The 23,756-nt window shown below is 35.4% G+C and overlaps 2 protein-coding genes and 1 pseudogene across 3 annotated transcripts; all 3 read right to left on the bottom strand.

Annotated features, from left to right (window-relative positions):
- Positions 1-6,910: 6,910 nt before the first annotated feature.
- On the bottom strand, positions 6,911-7,492 carry LOC121258635 (annotated as a pseudogene).
- A 5,971-nt stretch (positions 7,493-13,463) lies between these two features.
- Positions 13,464-18,315, bottom strand: LOC121257680 (cell wall protein DAN4-like). Of its 2 annotated transcripts, none has more exons than XM_041158829.1 (3): positions 17,329-18,315; positions 16,604-16,685; positions 13,464-14,581 (listed from the first exon to the last, which is right to left on the bottom strand). In XM_041158829.1, the coding sequence occupies exons 1-3, from the start codon at positions 18,155-18,157 to the stop codon at positions 13,567-13,569; spliced, it is 1,926 nt and encodes a 641-aa protein (XP_041014763.1). In that variant the 5' UTR covers positions 18,158-18,315; the 3' UTR covers positions 13,464-13,566. The 2 variants fall into 2 exon arrangements, with proteins under 2 accessions (XP_041014763.1, XP_041014764.1); XM_041158830.1 differs by having other exon boundaries at positions 13,464-14,563.
- Positions 18,316-19,543: 1,228 nt separating this feature from the next.
- LOC121257684 (acetyltransferase At1g77540-like) lies at positions 19,544-21,467 on the bottom strand. Its single transcript, XM_041158838.1, is given in 3 exon segments — positions 19,544-19,825; positions 19,828-19,840; positions 21,116-21,467. Coding segments are annotated over 3 exon segments (366 nt in total). The 5' UTR covers positions 21,389-21,467; the 3' UTR covers positions 19,544-19,745.
- Positions 21,468-23,756: the final 2,289 nt, after the last annotated feature.

The raw sequence follows: 23,756 nt of genomic DNA, 5'->3' as shown, positions 1-23,756 counted from the left end.
TCATCTTCTTCTAATTCACTATCGGAAGATTGTTCTGAAAAGCTTGATTCTTTTAATTGATAAATTTCTTCTTCTTCTGAAGAACTAACCTCATCTTCACTTGAATTTATTATAAAAATGTCTATTAATTTATCTTTTAGTGTTTCGGGTATATCTAATTCATTAATTTGTTGTTTGACTTTACAGTTTGATTTGTAATGTCCTATTTTTCTGCATTTATAACAAACAATCTGCTTTTTCTTTTTATTAGTCTTTTTAGGATTTTTTAGTGGCTTATTATATATTTGTTTATCTTTTGTCTTTTTATAAGATTTTCTGTATTTTCTTTTTTTATTGGAATAATTGTTATAAACTCTTTTTCCCTTTTTGTGTCTTCTTGAGGGGGCTAATAAAGGAGTGTAACAAAATTGTTCACAAAAAGTACCTAATTCTTTTCTAGCAAACTTCTTTTCTTTCTCCATATACTTTTTTAATCTTAAATCATTGCACATAGTTAATCCAGTTCTATTAATCTTACTTATTATATCACCATATGTAAGATTATGAAAATCAATAGTACCGTCTGATCTTAATAATGATTCTCGTACCTTTTGGGCGAAGTAATATGGAAGTCCGGCTATGAACTTTTCCTTCTAGTATGGCTGTTGACAATCATTTCTGATCATAACTTTAGTTAGAAACACATCTTTATACCAACGGAAATCAGATAATTGAGGACATTTAAGATTAATCAATAAATCACTAGTTCTTTCTTTAAATTGAACGGGATCACCTACAAAGTGTTTAGTTAATGCATATATTAATGTATTGACATCATCTTCTAGGGGTAAATCATTTTCCGTTTTAATTATTTGCATATTTTCATCATATTTATAGGCTGTTAATATACGTGACTTTTCGTCATATGAAAGATAATGATCCCACCAACCCTTTAGTTGGCCAGTAAATCCTGTAACAATAATGTGTGCTACCTGATGATCAGTTTTTCTGTTACTTTTATAGACGTTGGCTACCATAATCATTTCTTGAAAATGATTTAGTATTTCGTATTCAGATAATCCGTCTATATTCCATTCGTATAATACATCTGGTGCGAAGACTGATCTTACTATATGTTCTTTTTCCTCGAATTGCATATCCGGTGGAGTAGGTCTGGGATACCAATTACGAGTAATAGAGACATGATGTTTTGAATCTCTAGTCGAAAAGTTATTAACATGATCTCCTTTAATCTTGTTTATCTGTAAATCTAGATTTTTAAATTGGTTTTCAATATTACTAATTTCAGAGTCAGATATTACGGGTGAGTCTATTTTGCTTAATACATTAATATGTGGTTGTTTTGAGGTGGTGGCAGTGTTACTAATAGTTAATTTTTCTAATTTACTAGAGATCTGTTCCAATAAATCATTTTTGTTTTTGGAAAATATCGATTTTAAATGGGATGGAATTTCGTGGGGAACAAATAAGGGAGTTTCTTCTATTTCTCTAATAGTGGGTTTTATAGGAGATATTTGGGTTTCAATCCTTTCCAATTGCTTACCCATGATTTTTAAATATAAATTAGTATAATTATTTTGTTGTATTATATTATCAAGGTTTTTTTCAGTATTTGCAATATTATATTTTTTTATTGGTGTAGCCAGAATTTGAGTATTCCTTTGATTGTACTTGATGGCTTCAAAAGGGGGATATTCTTCATAAATAATTTGGTTATTTTCTCCTTTAATCCATTGATTAGTAGTCCTGTTTATGGTAGATAATTGGTTTGATTTATATATCTCAAACCATGTAAAGAAAGGAATATTGATCTGTATTTTCTCTAAATCTTCGTAATATTTTTCTTGAATATAATCTCTTTTTATTTTTGTAAAGGTTGAGAAAAATGTTATTCTTTTGTGACTATTTTCTTTTTTCATATAATCTTGTTTGAGATATTCTTTGTTAATTTTAAATTCTTCTTTATTCAGGATATATATTTGGGCATCATCTCTAACTACTTGAGAATACGTTGGAGAAGAGGGTTCTTTTTCAGGATTATGGGAGGTAGATGCTCTATCAGGATGACTAATAGCATATACTGGTGTATCAATAATGTTTCCAGGAATGATCCCTCGAATCTGGGTGTCAAGATTTTGGGATCTAGTATCAAAAGATCTGGTGTCAAAATTTTGAGATCTATTTCTAGAAATTGATGTAAGAATAGATCTGGGTGTATGATAACTGGAAGGTGCTGGAGATGAATAATGTGAGAAAGATCTTCTGAAAGGCTGAAAAGCTATTTGAACCGTCCCATCCGTTTTTTGATCTATATATTCGAGATTATCTTTAGAATTATTTTCTATCTTTGGTGTTGGAGTGATATTTTCTAATTGCCATTCATTAGGAAGTGTGACTTGATTCCAATTGATTTGTTTAGGAATTTGTATACTAAAATTTTATATGCTAGATTGTAATAATAATGTATATCCTTTAGGGCTAGTAATTAGAGCTTGTGGTTCTAATGTTGTTTTCATTAATTTATAATGAATCCTGTAAACTACTGTTAAAGCATGTGACCCTTTCATCATTTGATAGCCATTTGTTTTAATATTTAGTATTAAGGCGTGTAAAATTTTACCATCAAATAATGATAAAGAATAATTGGGATAACAGTTAAAATAGACCGGTCCTTGGAACAAGCTGGATTCTACCATTCCAAGTAATGAATCATGAAAGTTATAATGTCTTCCGTCTCTTAAACAAAGCAATACTAAGGTATTTAAGCCGTTTCGAGTGAGTGGCATAGCTACTTGTACTAATCCAATATGAATAACAGAATAATTTTGCTTTTTGTGTTGATCAATAGCCTTTTTTGTTAAGAGATGTAATGATTTATAGTCATTATTTAAACTAATAGTTTTCTTTACTGTTTTAATTGTATAATTTGTAAGGAATGAAAATTTAGAAGAAAAAGTTGAGATTTTATATATTTGATTTTTTGGAACATCGGGAATTGTCCAATCTTGTAGATTTCTTTCTATATCTAATATACTATAGTCTTCTTGATTAATATTATCAGATTCTATAGGGATGCTAGTGGTAGATTCATTAGGTTTGAATAAAGAATTCATTGATTCAGATTTTCAACAAAAATTTCCTATTTCCAAAGAGAAATGAGTAGATTAAGAACTTGAGGGAACACCATCGGGACCACCCTTAGAGCCCTCTGGCTTAAATGGGCTGACCATCGGTTTTTCTTGGCTTACCAACACAAGCTTCCCAATATACATTTTTCTCTCTAGTTATGGGTTATTTTTGTAAAATTTGTATCAATGATTCCTTTACTTTTTTTTTTGTTTTTTTATAAAGCAAGTATTTTTAGATGGTTTCTTATGGCATTAATTTCTTTTCTAAGAAAAGTGCAGTCAGCTTCATAGTATTCTATTGCAGACTGCCTACTTTGATATATATGATATTTAGTCATCATTAATGTATAATTTTGCCTCATTAATTGTTGTTATCTTTTAAGATCTTTTATATTATCCATCAAGATTTGTAAATCCATTCTTAAATTATATTCTGTACATTTTAACTCATACAAATCGCGAAATCCAGTACTATGAGCATAATAAAAATCCATCGTAAATATCAGGAAAATAAGATAGAAATATCAATAGCAATAAAATAGTAAATAAGCAATAAAATAAAATATATACCGCCTGCCTACTTTGCTATCATGCATATGGCCGGTCTTACCGCCTTTAATTCTTATTAATATATTATTATTCTATTAATACCTTATTATATTATACCTGGGATATACGCCTTTGGTATCAGAGCCATTGGTGATAGTATTGTTATTACTATTTTATTTTATTGCTTATTTACTATTTTATTGCTATTGATATTTCTATCTTATTTTCCTAATATTTACGATGGATTTTTATTATGCTCATCGTACTGGATTTCGCGATTTGTATGAGTTAAAATGTACAGAATATAATTTAAGAATGGATCTACAAATCTTGATGGATAATATAAAAGATCTTAAAAGACAACAACAATTAATGAGGCAAAATTATACATTAATGATGACTAAATATCATGTATATCAAAGTAGGCAGTCTGCAATAGAATATTTTAAAATATTTTTAATTATATATTAAAAATATTTTAAAAATATAATTAAAAATATTTTAATAAAAATATTTTTAATTATATTTTTAAAATATTTTTAAAAATGTTACATTTATTTGAAAATAAATTAAAAAAAATCTGAGGTAATCATTTAATTTTTTAAAAATTATGACAATATCTTTAAAAGTCTGAAAGTTCTAATTACCTAAAAATTGTATGGATATTTTTACTCATAGACAGTATTTTTAAAATTTGAACTACATTCTAGATTATCTAAAAAAACACAGCATCAAAATAATATTTTTTCTCAAACGTACTTTTTAATTTATTTGCGATTAAAAAGTATTTTAATATATAATACTCAAAAAATCAAATTTTTTCATTAAGAAGTTTTTAAAATTATTTAAGCACTTTTTAATATTTCTAACGCAATCCCAAATAGATCCTAAGTAGGTAAAATTCTAAATAGGGTTTATTTGGGTAATAAGATGATATGAGAAATTCAATTTCTCACAATTTTTTTTTTTTATAAACATCATTTAAATACAAAATACTCTTAGATTATAAATTTTTCATCTAATCATTACTACTGCGTTGGATGTTGAGTTGATCTATGAATAGTAATATTTTGGAGATCCCATTGAAATGTTATTTAATGTAAATAGATTAAGATATGTATGAAGTATGTTAAGATGAATTTAACTTTTTTATGAGAAGTTGAAAAAATATTAGGTCTCATTAATGATTAAGTTGAGATGAATTCAACAACCAAACAGAGTCTAATCATTATAATTTTTACAAATTTCAAAATAATATACAAAAATCAATACAACTTTATTAAATTTCAAAATAGAAATAATATTTAAATATTATATTTAAATAATTTTTTAACCTTATCATATTTTTATTCAATTTTATTTCTCATTTCCCAAAATCTAAAATATAATTATTTGACTTCTATTCACAGAATTTTAAAATACTCCAGTTATCCAAACAAGCCCAAAGTCAATCTCTTTTCCAACAGCCATTTGGACTTCTCTCTTAATAATCTATATTAAACGAATGATCTTGGCTTGATTTTTCATTGAAACTAGCAGTGGAGATTTCATGGTTTTAGTCATGAGAATTGCTTGAAATTTCTCCAAAAGAAAAACTGCTGCAAAGCGCTTCCCAAATCTGGAATAGGTGATCAAGGTATCGTCTTTGAGCAAGATTTATTACCATCACATATCGTCTTTGGCCAAGATTTGATCATGTTTAGCTCATCCAACAGGAAAGAGGACCCAAAATAAAAATCTGAGGCATTAGCTGTAAAATATGGCAGAACATGAATTCATCAAGCGTTTTCATGTCCCTTCTCTTCTCAATTATCTTGTTGCGATAATAGAAGAAGTTACCAGCTGCAAGTCAAATTTGAAAGCTGATGTTATGTCCAATTTGAAAAATCACAAACTTATTGTGGGTGACTTGTCTTTTATAATAAATGAGAGATGCTACTCTTCATCTTGAATTTTGTCATCCGGTCACATTTCAAGTGGCTTCTTCTATCAACCGCGTAATTGACACTTGCATGAATTGTGTCAATTCACCTAGTGCAACTAGGTGTGACAATGATTAGGATGAAGAACAACATTACTTTAATTAAATAGAATTTTGTCGAGAAATGAATCGGTTTGTGTAGTAGCTATATGCATCTTACAATCATATCACTCTTTAATAATCACGAACCAAATATAAACAAAATAAAACTGTGTTTTTTTTTTCTTTTTTTTTTTTTTTTTGGGATGGGGGAACTTAAAACAGTAGCAACTTTCAGTTAGTTACCTGCTTAGAACAGCTTCAAATGTTATTATTATTGAAATGTAAAGCAGAAAAACACTTCTGCCTTACCCCCTTGAGAGCTGCTACGTACAGTCCCCTTGTTGGGACTCATTTGCAGTCCTATCATTAAATTGACTAAATTGCCTCTATTTTTATCTTTAAATGACTAAATAGCCCCCATTTCAAAAACTAACTAAACTCAAAATCAAAATTAAAAATCAAAAGGCAATCCCCTGAATAGATCAAGCACATGAAGTCCCGGAGGGTAATTGTGGGTCTTGCTCTTGCAGAGAAGGTCCTTGTCTTGGACTACAATGCCACAACAAGAAGCACAACAATCTCCCTCGGAAACCTCAAAATCAGTCAAGGTAGCTGGAGTTGTTGCACACACGCCAAACCGTGAAACTCTAAGACGAATCACACTCCTCAGGATTATATTGTACAGATTGTTCATGATTTGGGTCGTCTTCTTCTAGAAACTCAAACGCTAAATATGGCACAATCACGTGAGTCTATAACACCTGATGATAGTAGGTGTTTGGATGAATAGAAAATATAAAAGAAAATATAAGAAAAATTGGTCACATTCGAGGTTGACCTAGCCTCTAAGAAAAAGAGAGAAAAGAGATAAGGAAATATTTTCATTAATGATTCTGGATAGATGAACCCTAGAGCCCTTGGCTCTTAGATAAAGAAGATGACCCCTACATGGGCCCAGGCTAACATAACTAAAGGCATACAATAGAATAAAACTAAGGCCCAAGGCCCACTAGCTATCTTAAGGCCCAAATACATGCTAAATGTGAAATTGTAAATGACATTAAATGGGCCCAGGGCCCATAGCCCAGGTATTTCGGTTGTAGACTGTGATAAACCATCCCCATAGAAGCACCTTGTCCACAAGGTGCGGTATCCTTGCCCACACTTGTCCTACCACCCGGGTCAAAAACAAGAATTTTCTTTATACTTCCTATGACTCCGCTTGTCTCAGTTTCTTTCTTTCCTCTAGGAGCCTCTTCTTTTCGGTAGTAATTTTTCTGCACTTTTGAACAACCACTTTCTGGAGATCTTCTAAATGCATATCAAGCTCATACAACTCATTACTCAAATCTCTTGCCATTTTGGCATGAGCAGCCTCCTAAGCAAGCTGCATATTAAATTGTGCCTCTGCTTCCTCCTCTTCTCATCTGTTTTCCTCTTCAGTAACTTTAGGAAGGAGTTGCAGCCACTTTTCAAAATTTTTCAGCAAAGTTTTGGCCATAACATGAACATCACTTCTCTCATCATTATATTTCATGGCATTTTTGAAAACCAACCTCACATCAGCACATATTTCCCGAAAGTTCTTATATCCGGTACCATCCTTGGCCTCCATTTGATTTTTAATTGTACTGAAATCCATGGGCTTGTCAATTACCTCATAGTAGTCATGCAGCTTAAGACCTTCTACATCTACAGGTTCCATAAAAGGCCATGTCCACTTGTGTTGCATAATCTAGCGCAATATTGTGCCAAATTGGTGCATGAGCTCTTGCATTCTCTTTGTAGCAGTTGCTTCTCGATGTGATGCATCTTGCTGCTGCTTCTTGATGCTTGGAATATGTTTCTCCTTATTCTTTGGCACTCAACTCAAATGTCTGATTCCAAACAGGATTGAGGTTGTTCTCAACAACCTTTGTTTTGACCTCTTTCAATTCCATTTTGATAATCTGGTCATGTATGCATGTTCCACTTTACAGAGCCTTTTCAGGCATATCATCAAACAACTAAGAGACAAAAAGTTTCTTACCCTCATATTCATCTTCTCTGCCACACTCCATTGCAGCCTTATCCCTGCTATTCGGAAGAATTAGAGGAGCAACAGACTTCCTCAGATCCTTAACAGGGTCTATCATTGCCATTAGCAATATATTTTCTGGTTTCAAATTAGTGTATATGATAGAAAGTTGTTTGTGCAAGTAATCCAACCCAGTTAAAATATGAAAACAGATATCCTTGCTAAAAGTCAAAAAATTATCCCCCAAGTACTCAAAAACCATACAAACATGCTGCCCATTAGGACCCGAATGCTTGAAATTATCCAAAAGCTTCACTACACATTTTTTATCATCCGGGTCGCCCTCAGCAATCTGTTCCAGGATGGTTACCTCATTCATCGTTGCCTCAGTATAATGTTGTGCACTCTTTTGCACTTTCAGATGCTCTGCCTCCAAACCGAAGTCAAGTACTACAAACCCATTTAATAATCCCATCTGTAGCTCATCAAGAGTGCTAGCTAGCACAATCTTATTCCAAGGCATCCCCAATTTTCCATACACATTTAGGAAGACATTACAAATTATCAAAGTAAGCTGAGTCAAGAACAGGACCTTACCAGATTTTACCCTTCTCTCAAGCATTTCATCAAACACGTTAAGCTCAAATTCATCTCTACATCTTAGTACGGGAGTGTGATTGGAGCCTCGCTCAGCGATGAGTTGTGAAGGGACCACAGTTTTCAGGCAATCCATTGGCATAAGCAAATAGTTGCTCAAACTCGAAATTTGCCCGCACATGGTGCCGTTCAACCACGTCTGATGCTGACCATCAATGATAGAGAGGACTTGAGTAATGCCCTGCTTTAATCTCTCGGATGTCGATTGTGGTTCTGCAGAAGCAACCAATACATGGAGATCATGCAAGAGTAAATCCTCCTCTATCAATCTGACGGAAATCCCGTATTGAAGAATTGTAAAGTCCTGGAGCATCAGGCGCATGTTCTCTGTTTCTTTGCTCTCGCCCTCCACATTCGCTGCCAGCTCGGACTGCTGCCGCTGACGAGTCATCTCTGAACGTGTAAATACCTGTGATATGGTCCCCTTCCTGTTCGATTCTCCATCCGATTGAGTCAGTGTCTTCACGAAAGACGCTTCTTGTGCTTCGGAGACGTTAATCCCTTCAGTTCCATCATCTTCAAAGTCCAACTCATTAGCCTTCACCGGAACCGACCTTATCTTCGCGGAAACCTCATCGCTCTCAGGATCAGCCATGTATTTCACTGCATAAACTCTACAGGCTATAAACGGCACAACCCTTGGGTAGCTTCGGGAATCGATGTTCCCGCGGGCATGCTCGGCGTGGCCTTTGAAGATGCTCGGCGGGCATAGAGAGATCTCAGTTTCTGATGGTGGAAAGGGATGTTTTGACGGGGGTGTGAGCCAACAAACCAATTGTCATGGAGAGTTGACCACCTCTTTCGAACACGGAGTGGATATCGGGCTCACTGGGTGCGATAGCTGGTAGGATGGGTTTTCTTTTTCTAAGCTGCGAGACTGATTGAGGAGGGGGTTTGAGATTTTCGGGGATGTTGGAGAGAAGATGTAATCTAGAGATTGGGGCGGAAAAAAAAATGGCACTCATGGAAAAGAAAAAATGAGGGTGAGGACAGAAAAATTTTGGAATGGAGACACTGAAAATCGCTACCACCAGGATCAAACTTCCTAACTGAAAATCTGAGCGTGAAATTTGAGGTCGTAGCCATAGTAATGCTGTATTCCAGCTTGGAGAAATCCCCAAATAAACAGCTTGATGGTAACCTCTATCTCGATGAACATCACCCTTGGGAATGTTGAGTTCACATTTGATAATTTCACCAACAGGAATCGATCGTGCGGCTCGTTCTTCTTCGCTTTTTTCTTCCACCATCGTTGTATCTGGTAGTTCTTCGTCTTGTATTTCACAATTTTGGGGCTTGATTTCTTCTTTTTCATCCACAGCAACATCATCGTCCACTTGTATGTCACATGTTTGCTCCTCTAATTGATTGAAGCTTTCCTAAAAGTTGCTAGCAAAATCGTTAAGGGATTGTTGAAAAACTTTGTGCATTTTGTTGTGACTCTCCTGCAAATCTTTCAGATGTTGTTGAACAACATCGAAGCGTTGAAGATTGTCTTCCATTAACTCTTGGATATTTAGTAAAGATGAGATGATGTTTTCCATTCTCATGATTGACAAAGCCGATATCAAGGAAAGACTGGTTCTGGATACCACTTGTAACACACCTGATGATAGTAGGTGTTTGGATGACTAGAAAATATAAAAGAAAAAATAAGAAAAATTGGTCACATTCGAGGTTGACCTAACCTCCAAGAAAAAGAGAGAAAAGAAATAAGGAAATATTTTCATTAATGATTCTGGATAGATGAACCCTAGAGCCCTTGGCTCTTACATAAAAAAGATGACCCCTACATGGGCCCAAGCTAACACAACTAAAGGCATACAATAGAATAAAACTAAGGGGCCCAAGGCCCACTAGCTATCTTAAGGCCCAAATACATGCTAAATGTGAAATTGTAAATGACATTAAACGGGCCCAGGGCCCATAGCCCAGGTATTCCAATTGTGGACTATGACAGAGTCTCTTGTGTTAAATATGGGAAGAGTTTCTAACAAGAAAGGATATAAATATTAAAAGAATGAATAATAATAAAAACTACCCCGTACAAAAAACACTTGCCCATCGTTCAAGAGAGCTGCATAAATTCTCAATCACATCCAAAAATAAACCATATGAGAAGGCGGCTTTCTGTAACTTTACTGAACATTGGCTCCAAATATCTTGAGCAGCAGGACAGCTCCATAGTGCATGAATAACTGATTCCACACCCTCGATGCAAATAGGACAAAAAGGCTTTTCTATCACTTTCCTCTTGTGCAAATTCAACATAGTAGGCAACCCTTCCTTACAAGCTCTCCACAAAAACATCTTTGCTGCAGGTGATACCTTCATCTTCCATATGGTTGACCAAACCTGTGAAAAACCAACACTGCTTGAGGATTGTCCCTTCAATTGCTCCATAAGTTCAGAGTGTAGGTGATAAGCACTCCTCACTGTGAATTTCCCAATAGCAGAGTCTTTCCATACCCTTCTGTCAGATTTGTTACAACTGAAGGGGCAGTCTTTTAATAGTTTCAGCTTCTTCTAGTTCCAAAATTTCATCAATAAGTGACACTTTCCAATGCTTAGTATCAGAGTCAATCAGCTCCATCACTTTTGCATCCTCTTCTAGAATTTTGACAGGACTTTGGATCTTATAGTTGTAAGATTTAGGGAACCAACGATCCTTCCATATTTGAGCCTCTCTTCCATTGCCAATTCTCCAACAAGTACCTTCTTCCAAAAGAGGTATAGCAACCATAATACTTCTCCATATGTAAGCAGGATTGCTCCCCATTTTGGCCTCCATAAAATTGTCCCTAGGAAAATATTTTCATTTCAACACTTGAGAAGCAAGAGAATCTAGGAACTACAGTAATCTTCATCCTTGCTTGGCTAACATAACCATGTTAAAGCTCCTTAAATCCCTAAATCCTAGCCCTCCCTTTGTCTTTGCTTGTCCCATTGAATTCCAAGAAATCCAATGTATCCTCCTCTCTTGCTCCTGTTGACCCCACCAATAATTCTAAATCATTTTGTTGATGCTCTTAAGTAAACTGCAAGGTAGCTTAAAAACTCTCATACTAAAAGTAGGTAGAGCTTGAGCCACAGCCTTTATGAAAATTTCCTTGCCAACTAAGGATAAAGTTTTTACTTTATTACTGTTAAGCTTGCTTCTAACCTTTTCCAGAATGCACTTGAAAGAATTGACTCATGACCTTCCAACCATTGTAGGTAAACCACGGTATCTCTCATACTGCACAGAAGATCTCACCCTGCAATGCTGAGTATCAGATCTTGGGCTTGTCTTAGGGTGTTCCTGTTGAACTGTGCTGACATCTTGTCCTTATTCAGCTTCTTACCAGAGGCTTTCATATAGGTTAAGAATATGGATCAGTTTGCTACATTCAAGTACATTAGCTTTACACAACAACAAGCTATCATCTACAACGAAAATGTGAGTAATGTTGAATTTACCCCTAGCAATGGGGATTCTTGTGATAGCTTTCTGTCTTTTTGCTTGCATCAAATATTCAAGGTCATTGAATAAATAGTTGAAATTTTAAAAAAAATACATAACTATATATAATATTTTTCAATAAATAACTATGGCTAGTGGAAATGCAAAGCAAAGAAACAGTGCTAGCTAACCCCTTTATGTTAAGAAAGATGTAAGCACAAGAACATGAACACTGAACACATATGCTTAGGCAAGTTTAGAAAATACAGAAAGCTTTCCTCGAGTTCTCATCAAAGAGTAGAACTCATTCCTATATTAGCTTTGACATCTTCCGATCGAAACAAGTCATAAAAAATATGATGAGTAGGATGAAATGGGGATAAAGAAGCATATAGCTGCGCAAATGATAAAGTTCTTTGGGGAAACCGCTAAAAACAAAACAAAAAAAGATGTGGGAGATTACGAAGTGGAGGTCTCTAGAAAGGAGAGGAGAAGAACGAATTATGCTTTCATTTTCCACCATACCAAGCACAATTACTTGGTACTTGGTCATGGTCTTCACAAGTTCTCTGTCTTTGAGCTATCTTTCCTCAATTTACACTTTCCTTTATTCATTTACACCCCCCCCCCCCCCCCCCCCCCCCCCCCCCCCCCCCCCCCCCCCCCCCCCCCCACCCCAAAAAAAAAAAAAACAAAGAGATAAGAGCCACAAGAGATTCTTTATCTTTGAGCTTTCATTCCTCAATTTACTCTATCCTTCCTTCCATATACATATTCATTGAACCATGTCTACAAGATACTACAAGAGATTTAATCTTTAGAGACGAAATCTTTTAGGGACAATTTAAATTGTCTCAAAATATGGATGCGATTTTTTATGCATTCGAATAGATAAGTATATGTTTGAACTAAACATTCTATGACAAAATATATTGTCTCCAAAAAAGAAAATATCGAACACAATTTTAATTACCATTCGAATGGTTACATAATTATCCGAATAATAGTTATGGCGGGAAAAGTTCGAACCCATTCGAACGTGATATTTAATCATTCAAACTGAAGTTTTGGTGGGAAGTTATAAATAAATGCAGCGGTGATGTTGTTATACTGTTCGAATGCTCCAGTACAAATTCAAACTATATTTTAAATCACGTTCGAATGTTGATATAATTGTTCGAATAATAGTAGTAACGAGAACATATACATTAGAACTCGTTCGAATGCCACATTTATTCATTCGAACCAATCTTTTTGTGAGAAGTTATAAATAAATCTCGCAAGAATAGTTACAACACAGTTCGAACGGTACTTTTATGTTCAAACAGATATATTAAACGTTCAAATATTCAAAATAGTCGTTCAAATAGTACCGTTTAATTATAAAAATTTATTGAAAGACATTTAAATATTTTGAAAATAAATATCATTTGAGTTTATTAGTTATCATGTTCAAACGATAAAAATTCTAACTATACGGATTTATTATTATTTATGATAAATTAAAATATTTCATATTCCTAAGAATTTTATATAATTAATGAGTTTTATTATGGTAAATAAGAATTTGCAATTAAAAAAAAATTACCTTCTAAGCAGTGTCATTTTTCATATTATCATGAATGATGAGTAAAACAACAAAAATAGTTTTTGATAATAAACAAACTAGCTATATATAACAAACACAACAATACAGTAATAAAATCAACAACGTTCGATACATACAAAAAGTCAAATAAAAATAAAACTACTAGGTAAGATCATCCAGGTCCTCCTGCATGACAGAAATGCGTCCCTCAATCTCTTGCAGTCGAACCATAATGGGCGCAGTGATCTTCTCCATCTCCTGGATCAAAAGTATGCGATGGTCCTCGAGCAAGGATCGTATCTCCATGATAGTAGCCCCTGCCGCTGGAATATTAATTCGAGCCTTCCGCAAGTGGCCATCGCTCTTAATGAAGGTGATCTTGTTAAGGGGCCCAATTTGTGGTTGCCTCCGATCATTTATCAACACATTAACCCCCAATTGGACTAGGAGGTTAGAGATCATCAATGCAAAAGGTAGACTACTTTCACTCGAATACTGTGACTCAGATCGGATGCGGAGGAGGATATATAAAGGTAGATCAATCGGCTCTCCTCGTGCTATCCGTAACATAAATCGAGCTCGTTCGATACCGAAATCAGTCTTGTGTTTCCTCGGATCAATATTATAGGAAACAATTAAATTCAACATTCGAAAAAATGCAATACAATCTACCTGTCTGATGACCTTGCTGCCATCATATGGTGGAGCCGAATCGTCATGCATCAATTGACAAATCTCATCATCTGTGGGACCATCATCTGCTAGAGCCTCATCCTCGATGGCATCTCTAACATCTGTCCCTGCAGCCGATTGTTGTGCAGGGTATGCACCAATCTCGCGAGGGATCCCAAGAAAATTAGAAATAATGTCTGCTGAGATAGTAATACTCACTTCCCGAATGGTAAACGTAAAGGACTCCTCATTAGCCTCCATCTGACCCATGGCCAGATAAAACTCATTGATCATGTTTGGATAAGCCACACCAGTCTGCTGACAAATCAAGGCCCATCCTCGATCGTTGATAATAGAAAAGAGGCTCCGTCCATCCCACACAAAATCGCGGAAGTCATCTATAATGATCTCCCTCTCTACTAGTATCGACCTCCTCGTCTCACTAACTTCACTGCTAGCTTGGCCCTCTCCCCCACATTTTCTTTCCCTGTTTGTCATTAATTTATTGTTTATAAAACCACAACGAATATAAATAAAAAATAAAGTTGTAATTATATTTTTTATGTATATAATATATAACAGTTGTGTTCGAATAGAAACAACCCTGTTCGAACAAGAAATAATCGGTTCGACGAACAAGCATTTAATCCAATCGCTAAATAATATTGTCCGAAAGATTGAGATGTGAGTTGAGATCATCTCAACTCATCTCACTACTATTCACAAATTTTAACTCACAAATCTCACTATTATTCACAAACTATCTCAACTCATATCATATCATCTCATTTCTAAATCCAAATGGGGCCAGTGTTCGAACGGCTTATAACTATTTGAACAAAAGCTTAGCCCCAATTTGGATTGTCAACTCATCTCTACAACTTTCTCAAATTCCCACACAAAATATAATAAACAATTTAACTTTTTCAAATTCCAAAATAAGAATAATATTAAAAAATAATATTATAACAATATTTTATTTAACTCATCTAAAACAGTCTCAACTCATCTCTGAACCTAAACGGAGCCTTAACCTGTTCGAACACCAACTAACCGTTCGAACGAAAAACTATGTTGTACGAACAATATATATAAAATGACCTTTGAACATAATAAGTGTTACGTTCGAACGGAGAGCCAACCTATTCGAACATATCAGCATCTCAATTTTGAACATTTGAATGGGGTTCTTTCATGTTCGAATGCTAAAATGTTGTTTGGCAATTAAGCGTTCGAACATGTTTAAATCCGTTCGAACGCGAGCTTGCGAAACAAACCATGCTGTTTGGCAATTTAAACCATTGACTTTTCAATAAAGCAAATGGATTTTCCTACTCCTTGACTTTTCAAAATAGAACATTTGATAGACAATATAGAATAGACGGAGTAAAATGGTAAAGCAATATGATCTTCTAACTTCTCTAGAAGTAATGACACAGTTATGTAATGTGGCTTCAATTTCTGCCATCGGAGTGAGTTTGGGCAGTTTAAATGCTATTTAAGATGTGGGATCATCATGCAATGACCAACAAAGCAAGAGCCAAATGCTTTCAATGCTTATAATATAAATATATCAGGGTTCAAACAACAGATCTTAAATTGAGTCATTAGCTTAAGAGTTATGGGTATTTCTGTGAGCAGGGCTGGATCTGGAATTTCGTAAAAGCTCTGTGCATCATTTCATTCTAGAGTTCCTGATAGTATAAAAGAACTCCAATTGAGTTTTACTAAAAATCTATTTTCTAGTGCATATAAAAATGTATTTATGTAATAGTTAAATTAGGAATCCTAGTCCTGATAGCTTAATTCAGTCAATCTAAATAGGCTGCACTGCGTTCAAAGAATACAAACTTTACTTAATAGTATGTCAAATGTTTTGAGTATTAATGTGACTTTTAGTGCTAGTTTTCTTCTTCTTCTTCTTCTTCTTCTTCTTCTTTCTTCAGAGCATAATCGTTGTTGATTTTTCAGATTAGAGTCAACATAGGCCCAATAAAAAAAGTCCCTCTTTTCTTCTCCCTTTCAACCCCAAATGAAAGCATTTCAAAAAACCTAAAAGCTCTGCATTTTTCATGATTCTTAGTCACCAACTGAACCCTTTGAGCAAACCTACAATTCTAGTTGCATCGCCTCCCAGATTCCCAGCAAGCAGATTCCTCAATTCCCAGCCTCTTGCAGCCACTAAATTTTAAAGACTAATTCTATCAGGAAATAGTAGCATCTTAGCATCAATTAATAAATAGCAGATCTAAAAAATAAAGCAGTCATTTTTCTTTTCAGCTCACTAGAATGTAAGTAGGTGTCTCACTTTGTATACTTCCTGTGTACTTGGGCATTGCCTAGTTTCATTCTATTCAATAAAGATACTTATTTACTTATAAAAAAAAAAAAAATCTGTCATCTACAAAGAAAATTCAAAAATAACAGTAATAATATGTAATAAGAATAACTATTACGAATACCATAATTAAAAAAAAGAAAAAAAAAACAGGTTAATAAGTTAGCTATCAAGATTATGCACACAGACCCACTACTTGAGGAGGCCACATTCTGAGTTGCAGCAGTACTGGCACCGGAAGTTGTGTCAGCTGCAGAAATTGAAGAGACACCTACAGAATTAATTTCCACAATTAAACGATATTGGAAAATCAGGCACAAGTTTCTTCCACCTAATCTATACAACCTAGCATATACAGGAGGAAATAGATGGCTACTAAAAGAAGATTTTATATGTAAAGAGCTTAAGAATCTAGTATCCACATATAACGTAAGGCCACTACGTGTAGAGAACATGTGTCACAGAAGAGCTATCACTTTTGTTCTTAGCTAGGCGGCTTTTGAGCCTAAGACCTATCCCAACTCCATCCACCTCCGAACCACCTGAACCAATGGGAAGGCCAGGGAATAAAGACGGCAAAAAAGCTACGAAGGAAATCATAAAACAACCATGGGCATGGCATTTCGGGTCTTCATCTCCACTCGAGCAACAACTTGAAGTGAGCCTATTCGTTGATACAATAACCATGAACAGAGTACTTATATTGTATCACGACATAATTCATATACAGATTCAAGCACCAAGCGGCAAGCACCTATAACTCTAAATATTTTAAAGTGCAATTGGAAGTTAATATCGCAAACAATAACCTATTTTCAAATTCACTAAAAGTCCCAGAAGCATAAGCAAAGATGGCTATTAACATAAACCATAATAATCAAACATTTCAAAGAAATTAACAAAGATTAATTCACCAAAAGGAGGCACGACAGTTGTCGAATGTGCTTGTGAGGAAGAAGCAGGCGTTGATTGTTTACTAAACGAAAAACCAGGAAGCCCCGATGAAGACGAGAAAGGCGAAGCTGTAGTTGAATTTGAACCTGAGCTCGAAGCAAATGAGAATGCAGGAGTCGTTGAAGCCGAAGGCGAAGACCAAGAAGAAGAAGAAAACAAGGCTGAGGTTGAAAATAAAGAAGCGGCAGCAGATGATGATGATGATGAGAATGATGTTGTTCCGAATATGGATGGGGTGGAACTCGGTGCGGATATAGATGATCCGAAGGGAGATAAACCTGGACTCGCTGATGGAACTGTTGTTCCGAAAAGTGTTGAACCAGAAGCGGAGGTCGCTCCGAACAGAGGTGAAGCAGAAGTGGGCGTCGTGGACGCCAACGTTGTTCCGAACGGGATAGAACTGGAACTGGACTTGGGAGCCGACGCAGCTGTTCCAAATAAGGAAGAACTAGTAGTTGAGGCCGGCAGAGATGCCAATAATAAGGATGAACCGGAGCCCGTCGCGGATGAGCCGGAAGTACCAGCAGATGAAGCGGTCCCAAAGGGCGAACCCAAAGTAGCCGAACCGAAAAAGGGAGAGGCTGAGCTCGCCGCAGAGGAGATTGTCCCAAACATGGATGAAGCAGTGGTTGCAGTGGACGAAGAAGTTAGCGCGCCAAACAAGGAGGCGGCGGGACTCGAAACGGCCGGGGCGGAATGAAAGGATAACGAAAAGGATGGAGCTGGCGAAGAGGTAGAAGAAGATGAAATGGAGGATCCGAAGCCGAATGGGTTGGGCGGAGCTGTCATGACCCCGGTGGCAGAACCCTAGATCGCAGAAGAAGAAAGTGCGTCAGTCTGAAGTGTGAAGGAGTTTCGAACAGAAGGAATGCGGTACTGAAGTGGGACTTAAGTGAAGAGGTGAACGACGTCGTGTGGAGGCTGGTTTGAGGAATTAAAGGACTAAACGGTGCCGTGTGTGTGTGTGTGTGTGTTTGTGTTTTAAGTGCAGTGTTGTGTGCGTGTGTTTTCAGTAAGTTTAAATAAACTGTAATACGCACCGTTTGGAAATTGCAAACTCCAAACAGTATGTTTTGGGTTAGTACTTAGTTGAGATGAGTTGAATAACTAAACACAGTCTAATCATTATAATTTTTATAAATTTTAAAATAATACATAAAAATCAATACAACTTTATTAAACTTTAAATCAGAAATAATATTAAATAATTATATTTAAATAATTTTTTAACATTATAATATTTTTATTCAATTTTATTCCTCATATCCTAAAATCTAAAATATAATTAAAAATATAATTATTTCACTTCTATTCACAGAATTTTAAAATACTCTAGTTGTCCAAACAAGCCCAAAGTCAATCTCTATTTTCCAGTGGCCATTATTTGGACTTCTCTCATTAATAATCTATATTAAACGAATGATCTCGGCTTGATTTTTCATTGAAACTAGCAGTGGAGATTTCATGGTTTTAGTCATGAGAATTGCTTCAAATTTCTCCAAAAGAAAAACTGCTGCAAAGCGCTTCCCAAATCTGGAATAGGTGATCAAGGTATCGTCTTTGAGCAAGATTTAGTACCATCACATATCGTCTTTGGCCAAGATTTGATCATGTTTAGCTCATCCAACAGGAAAGAGGACCCAAAATAAAAATCTGAGGCATTAGCTGTAAAATATGGCAGAACATGAATTCATCAAGCATTTTCATGTCCCTTCTCTTCTCAATTATCTTGTTGCGATAATAGAAGTTATCAGCTGTGTGTCAAATTTGAAAGCCGATGTTATGTCCAATTTGAAAAATCACAAACTTATTGTGGGTGACATGTCTTTTATAATAAATGAGAGATGCTACTCTTCATCTTGAATTTTGTCATCCGGTCACATTTCAAGTGGCTTCTTCTATCAACCGCGTAATTAACACCTACATGAATTGTGTCAAATCACCAAGTGCAACTTGGTGTGACAATGATTAGGATGAAGAAGAACATTACTCTAATTAAATAGAATTTTGTCGAGAAATGAATCGGTCTGTGTAGTAGCTATATGCATCTTACAATCATATCACTCTTTAATAATCACAAACCAAATATAAACAAAATGAAACTGTGTTATTATTTTCGGGGGGGGGGGGGGGGGGGGGGGGGGGGGGGGGGGGGGGGGGGGGGGGGGGGGGGGGGGGGGGGGGTAAACTTAAAACAGGAAAGCTAAGTAGCAACTTTCAGTTGGTTACCTGCTTAGAACAGCTTCAAATGTTATTATTATTGAAATGTAAAGCAGAGAAACACTTCTACCTACCCCTTTACATTAAGAAATATGGAAGCACAAGAACATGAACATGCGCTTAGGTCAGTTTACAAAGTACAGAACATTTTCCTCAACTACTCATCAAAGAGTAGAACTTGTTCCTTATCAGCTTTGACACCATGCGAGTACAAAACAGAATTCCATGAGGGGTTCGCGGAAGAAAAGTGTCCTGTCATGGGATAAAAAAAAAAAATCAACAAAAAGAAAGAAGAAGCATGCATTAATTCAAGGAACTGCCTAGGCAATTCCAGTAAACATTATCACAGAGTGACAATATTTGAATAAAAATGACTCCTTCACACAATCTCACCCTGTATTCGTCGAGAAGAGGTCTGTTTATATTTATATATTAGTGTATTGATTACAAGAGAAATCTTAAGGAGATATGCAGCATGTACATGAGAAAAAAAAGTAGGAAAACTACAAGGATCATGTCCCTTGATTTATGCAGCCAGCTCTATGTCTTGATTTCGATTCACTCTATAATGTTTCCATCAGTATATCTTGTTTGTCGATCCTAATATGACAAAGTTACTGAGCATCATGTATATAAATTGAAAGGAATGTTTTTCTAGAGATGATGCTCACAGTGGCAAATGCTAATGAAACAAAAATCAATCAGCAACGCATTCTACCAGAATCAACTGGATCAAACAAGTAAACAATGTAATTAACCGAAACATATTATCTTGAACTAAGCTTCTTTACCCACACCCGTTCATTATCAATCCACTTTTAACTATATCCGGGCATTGATGCAGTGTGTCACTAAGAGGAAAGAGAGGTCTTGTTAACCTTTGCCCACTTCTCATTACATTTGGAGTAAGTGACTTAAGCTTTGACTTATCAAAAAAGTGACTTCAGCTTTATCCTGGCCATCAAAAAACGGCAGCCCTCTCCTTTCTGAATAGAATACAAAGACCATCTTTTACATTACCATGATTAATTCGTTCTAACAGCATCAATATCAATGCCAAAATTATTAAGCATCTAACTTCCCAGAATGCTTTGGGTGGACAGTAGTGATAGTACCCAAACTAGTTCTGTTCTTAGGGCTCTTAACTATATATACTATTTTCCGGAGCTTTATCCAAATTCCAAAGAAAAAAAAATATCCACAAAACTTCCCTTTTCTTTTCTTCTGGGGCCAAAGGTAGAACCTATGATTATCAAAATACGCATAACAATACACAAACCTAAAGTACACAGAGATAGCCCAAATAAGACAAAGCAATTACAAAACAAAGAAGAATTCATTACCAGAAATGTCCAACAAATATTAAAGAAACCTGCCATTAGACCCAGGAACCCAAAAAACAAAGAGGTGCAACCAAACAATTTTCTCCAGTGAGAGAAAGAGAAATCAAATTCAAAGCCACGAACGAAAACCGGCAAAAGAGCAAAACTGAGACAAACCCAGGAAGGGAGAAAGAGATGAACTAACCGAGACGTAAGAACAGGTAGGAATGATGGGTATGGAGTGGGATTTGGCGTGGTTGAAGGCAGCCAAGCAGAGGTGGGAAGCCAAACCTAAGCCTCTCTTGGAAGATGGTACGAAGGTGTGGACCAAGTCCATGACTTTGCCATCGTCTCTGAGCACGTACTCTATGTACGCCTTCTTATCATCAGTCTCAAACCTGCGATTGGCCTCGTTCCACACGATTTTTGGAGCCTCAGAGCCAGCCCCTCCCGCTCCGGTCATGGTTGTGGTTGCCATCTCTCTTGCGTCAACAGTGACACGTACTGTTTTTTTCCTTTTCAACTGAAGAGAAACGCTGCGGGACGGACAGGCTATTAAAGGTAGAAGAGCGGCCATTGAGACAGAGACACGTAGTAAAAAAACACATTAGACTAATTAGAACTCATCACACATAATCACAACACGCAAGCCCAATATCTTCCTCATTTCATCTCTCCAAGCCTCTTCCTCATTTCGTCTCCGTCTGGGTCGCTTGCAGCCCTTCCAGAGCTATCGCAAACTCTGAGTCATCTCCTTCACAAACTTGCAGCCTCTCTCATCTCCAGAGCCTGTCGCAGCCCCTTTCATCTCCAGCCGACATGATGCCAGCATAAATTTAAAATGCTTTATATCTGGAAAAGTAGCACCCCACTTTTATTATTATGTTTAGAATATAATGCATAAACCAGGGCATAATACAGGCAGATGTCCCTGCAGCCGCAGCCACAGCCACCCAAAGCATAAAAATTTTAATTTAGATAATTTTTTTTTTTTTTGTTTGGAGATTAGAGGGATAGCCTTTGTGATGGGTATGTATGGGAAATTTTTTTCTTTTCTATTTACCTTTTCGACTGTTCATTTGCATCATAACAATTCTAGTGGATTTTAATGGAGGAGAAATGGGTCTTGAGCCATAGAGTATATAAAGGATAATTAAGAAAATGAGAGAGGATTATTCAAGAGAGAGAGGGGGGCATGCAAGAGGCATTCAAGAGGAGAGAGAAGAAGATGAGAGAGAAAGAGGAAATCCAGATGAAGATAGATAGATAGAGAGAGAGTGTGTGAGGAAAGGACTATATAGGTCTCTGATTATGTGTATATAAGTGTAGACTAAACACTACAAGAAAAGCTGGGAAGCGGTCCGGCTGTACTTGTATATCCATGATCAGAGACTCATACAGACCCTCCCTCCCTCCCTCACGCACACACACTCTCTCTCTCTTCATCTGGATACGTCCTCTCTCTCTCTCATCTTCTTCTCCTCCTCCCAAATGCCTCTTGCGTGCCCCCTCTTTCTCACGAATAATCCTTTCTCATTTTTTTAATTCTCCTTTATACACTCTATGGCTTAAGACCTATTTCTCCTCCATTAAAATCCTCCACTAGAATTGTTGTGATGCATATGAACGGTTGAAAAGGCAAAAAGAAAAGGAAAAAATCCCTATATGTACCCATCACAAAGGCTATCCCTCTAATAAAAATAAAAAAAAAGTTCTGAATTAAAGTTTTTGTGTTTTGGGTGGCTGCAGGGGCATCTGCCTGTATTATGCCCTAGTTTATGTAGCATATTTTAAAGATAGTGATAAAAGTGGGGTGCTGCTCTTCCAAATATAAAACATTTTAGATTTATACTGGCATCATGTCGACTGGAGATGAGAGGGGCTGCAAGTTTGTGAAGGAGATGACTAATAGTCTGTGATAGGCTTTGGAAGGGGTTGCAAGGCGACCCAGACGGAGATGAAATGGGGAAGAGGCTTGGAGAGATGAAATGAGGAAGAGCTTGGTCTTACGTATTTTGATTCTATGTGGTGAGTTCTAATTAGTCTAGTTTGTTTTTCCTTAAGTGTCATCGTCTCAATGGAAGACTGCTCTTCTACCTTTAATAACCCGACCGTCTTGCAGCGTTTCTCATAGTTATATTGTTGACTTCAAAAGGAGGAAAGTTTATCAACATTAAGGTCCGTTTCGATATTAAAAATGTTTCATCTCATTATTATAATTTTTTCAAATTATAACATAAAATATAATAAACAAAACAACTTTTTTAAATTACAAAACAATAATAATATTAAAAAAGAATATTCTAATAATATTTTATTTAACTTTTATTTAAAATTAATTCATCTCATCTTACTATTCAAACTAAACTTAATTAATATAAAAAAAATATATTTTTAAACTTTTACTGAGATTTTAAATAACATAAATCTCAATAAAGAGCAAATAAATAAAAATAATGTAAAAGTAATTTTGACCTTTTAACTTCCAATAAAAAGTTATTATTAGATTAAAGGAAATGGTAGAGTTACTCCTTCTTATAACCTATTTACTACTTATAGTGTGTTTGAAATTTTTTATTTTATTATTATTTTATTTTAAGTATTTTTTTGACATTCTTAATTATTACGAAAAATTAAAAAAATATATAATTTTATTAATAATCAATTTCTTAATCATTAAGTAAAATTAAAAAATTAAAAAAAATCAAAAACAAAAAGAGTGGTAAATGTGTAATAGGAGGGTAGTAACCATATCATTATTCATAAATGAAATGTGGCAATATCAAAGTTTAGTTACATAGTTTAAATGAGATGAGATAAGATGTTTTGTTGAAAATTAAATAAAA

This window comes from Juglans microcarpa x Juglans regia, chromosome 3S (genome assembly GCF_004785595.1).
Source record: "Juglans microcarpa x Juglans regia isolate MS1-56 chromosome 3S, Jm3101_v1.0, whole genome shotgun sequence".
Classification (NCBI taxonomy): Eukaryota; Viridiplantae; Streptophyta; class Magnoliopsida; order Fagales; family Juglandaceae; genus Juglans; species Juglans microcarpa x Juglans regia.
The sequence above is the reverse complement of the archived record's forward strand: the minus strand, read 5'-3'. Positions and strand labels throughout refer to the sequence as shown.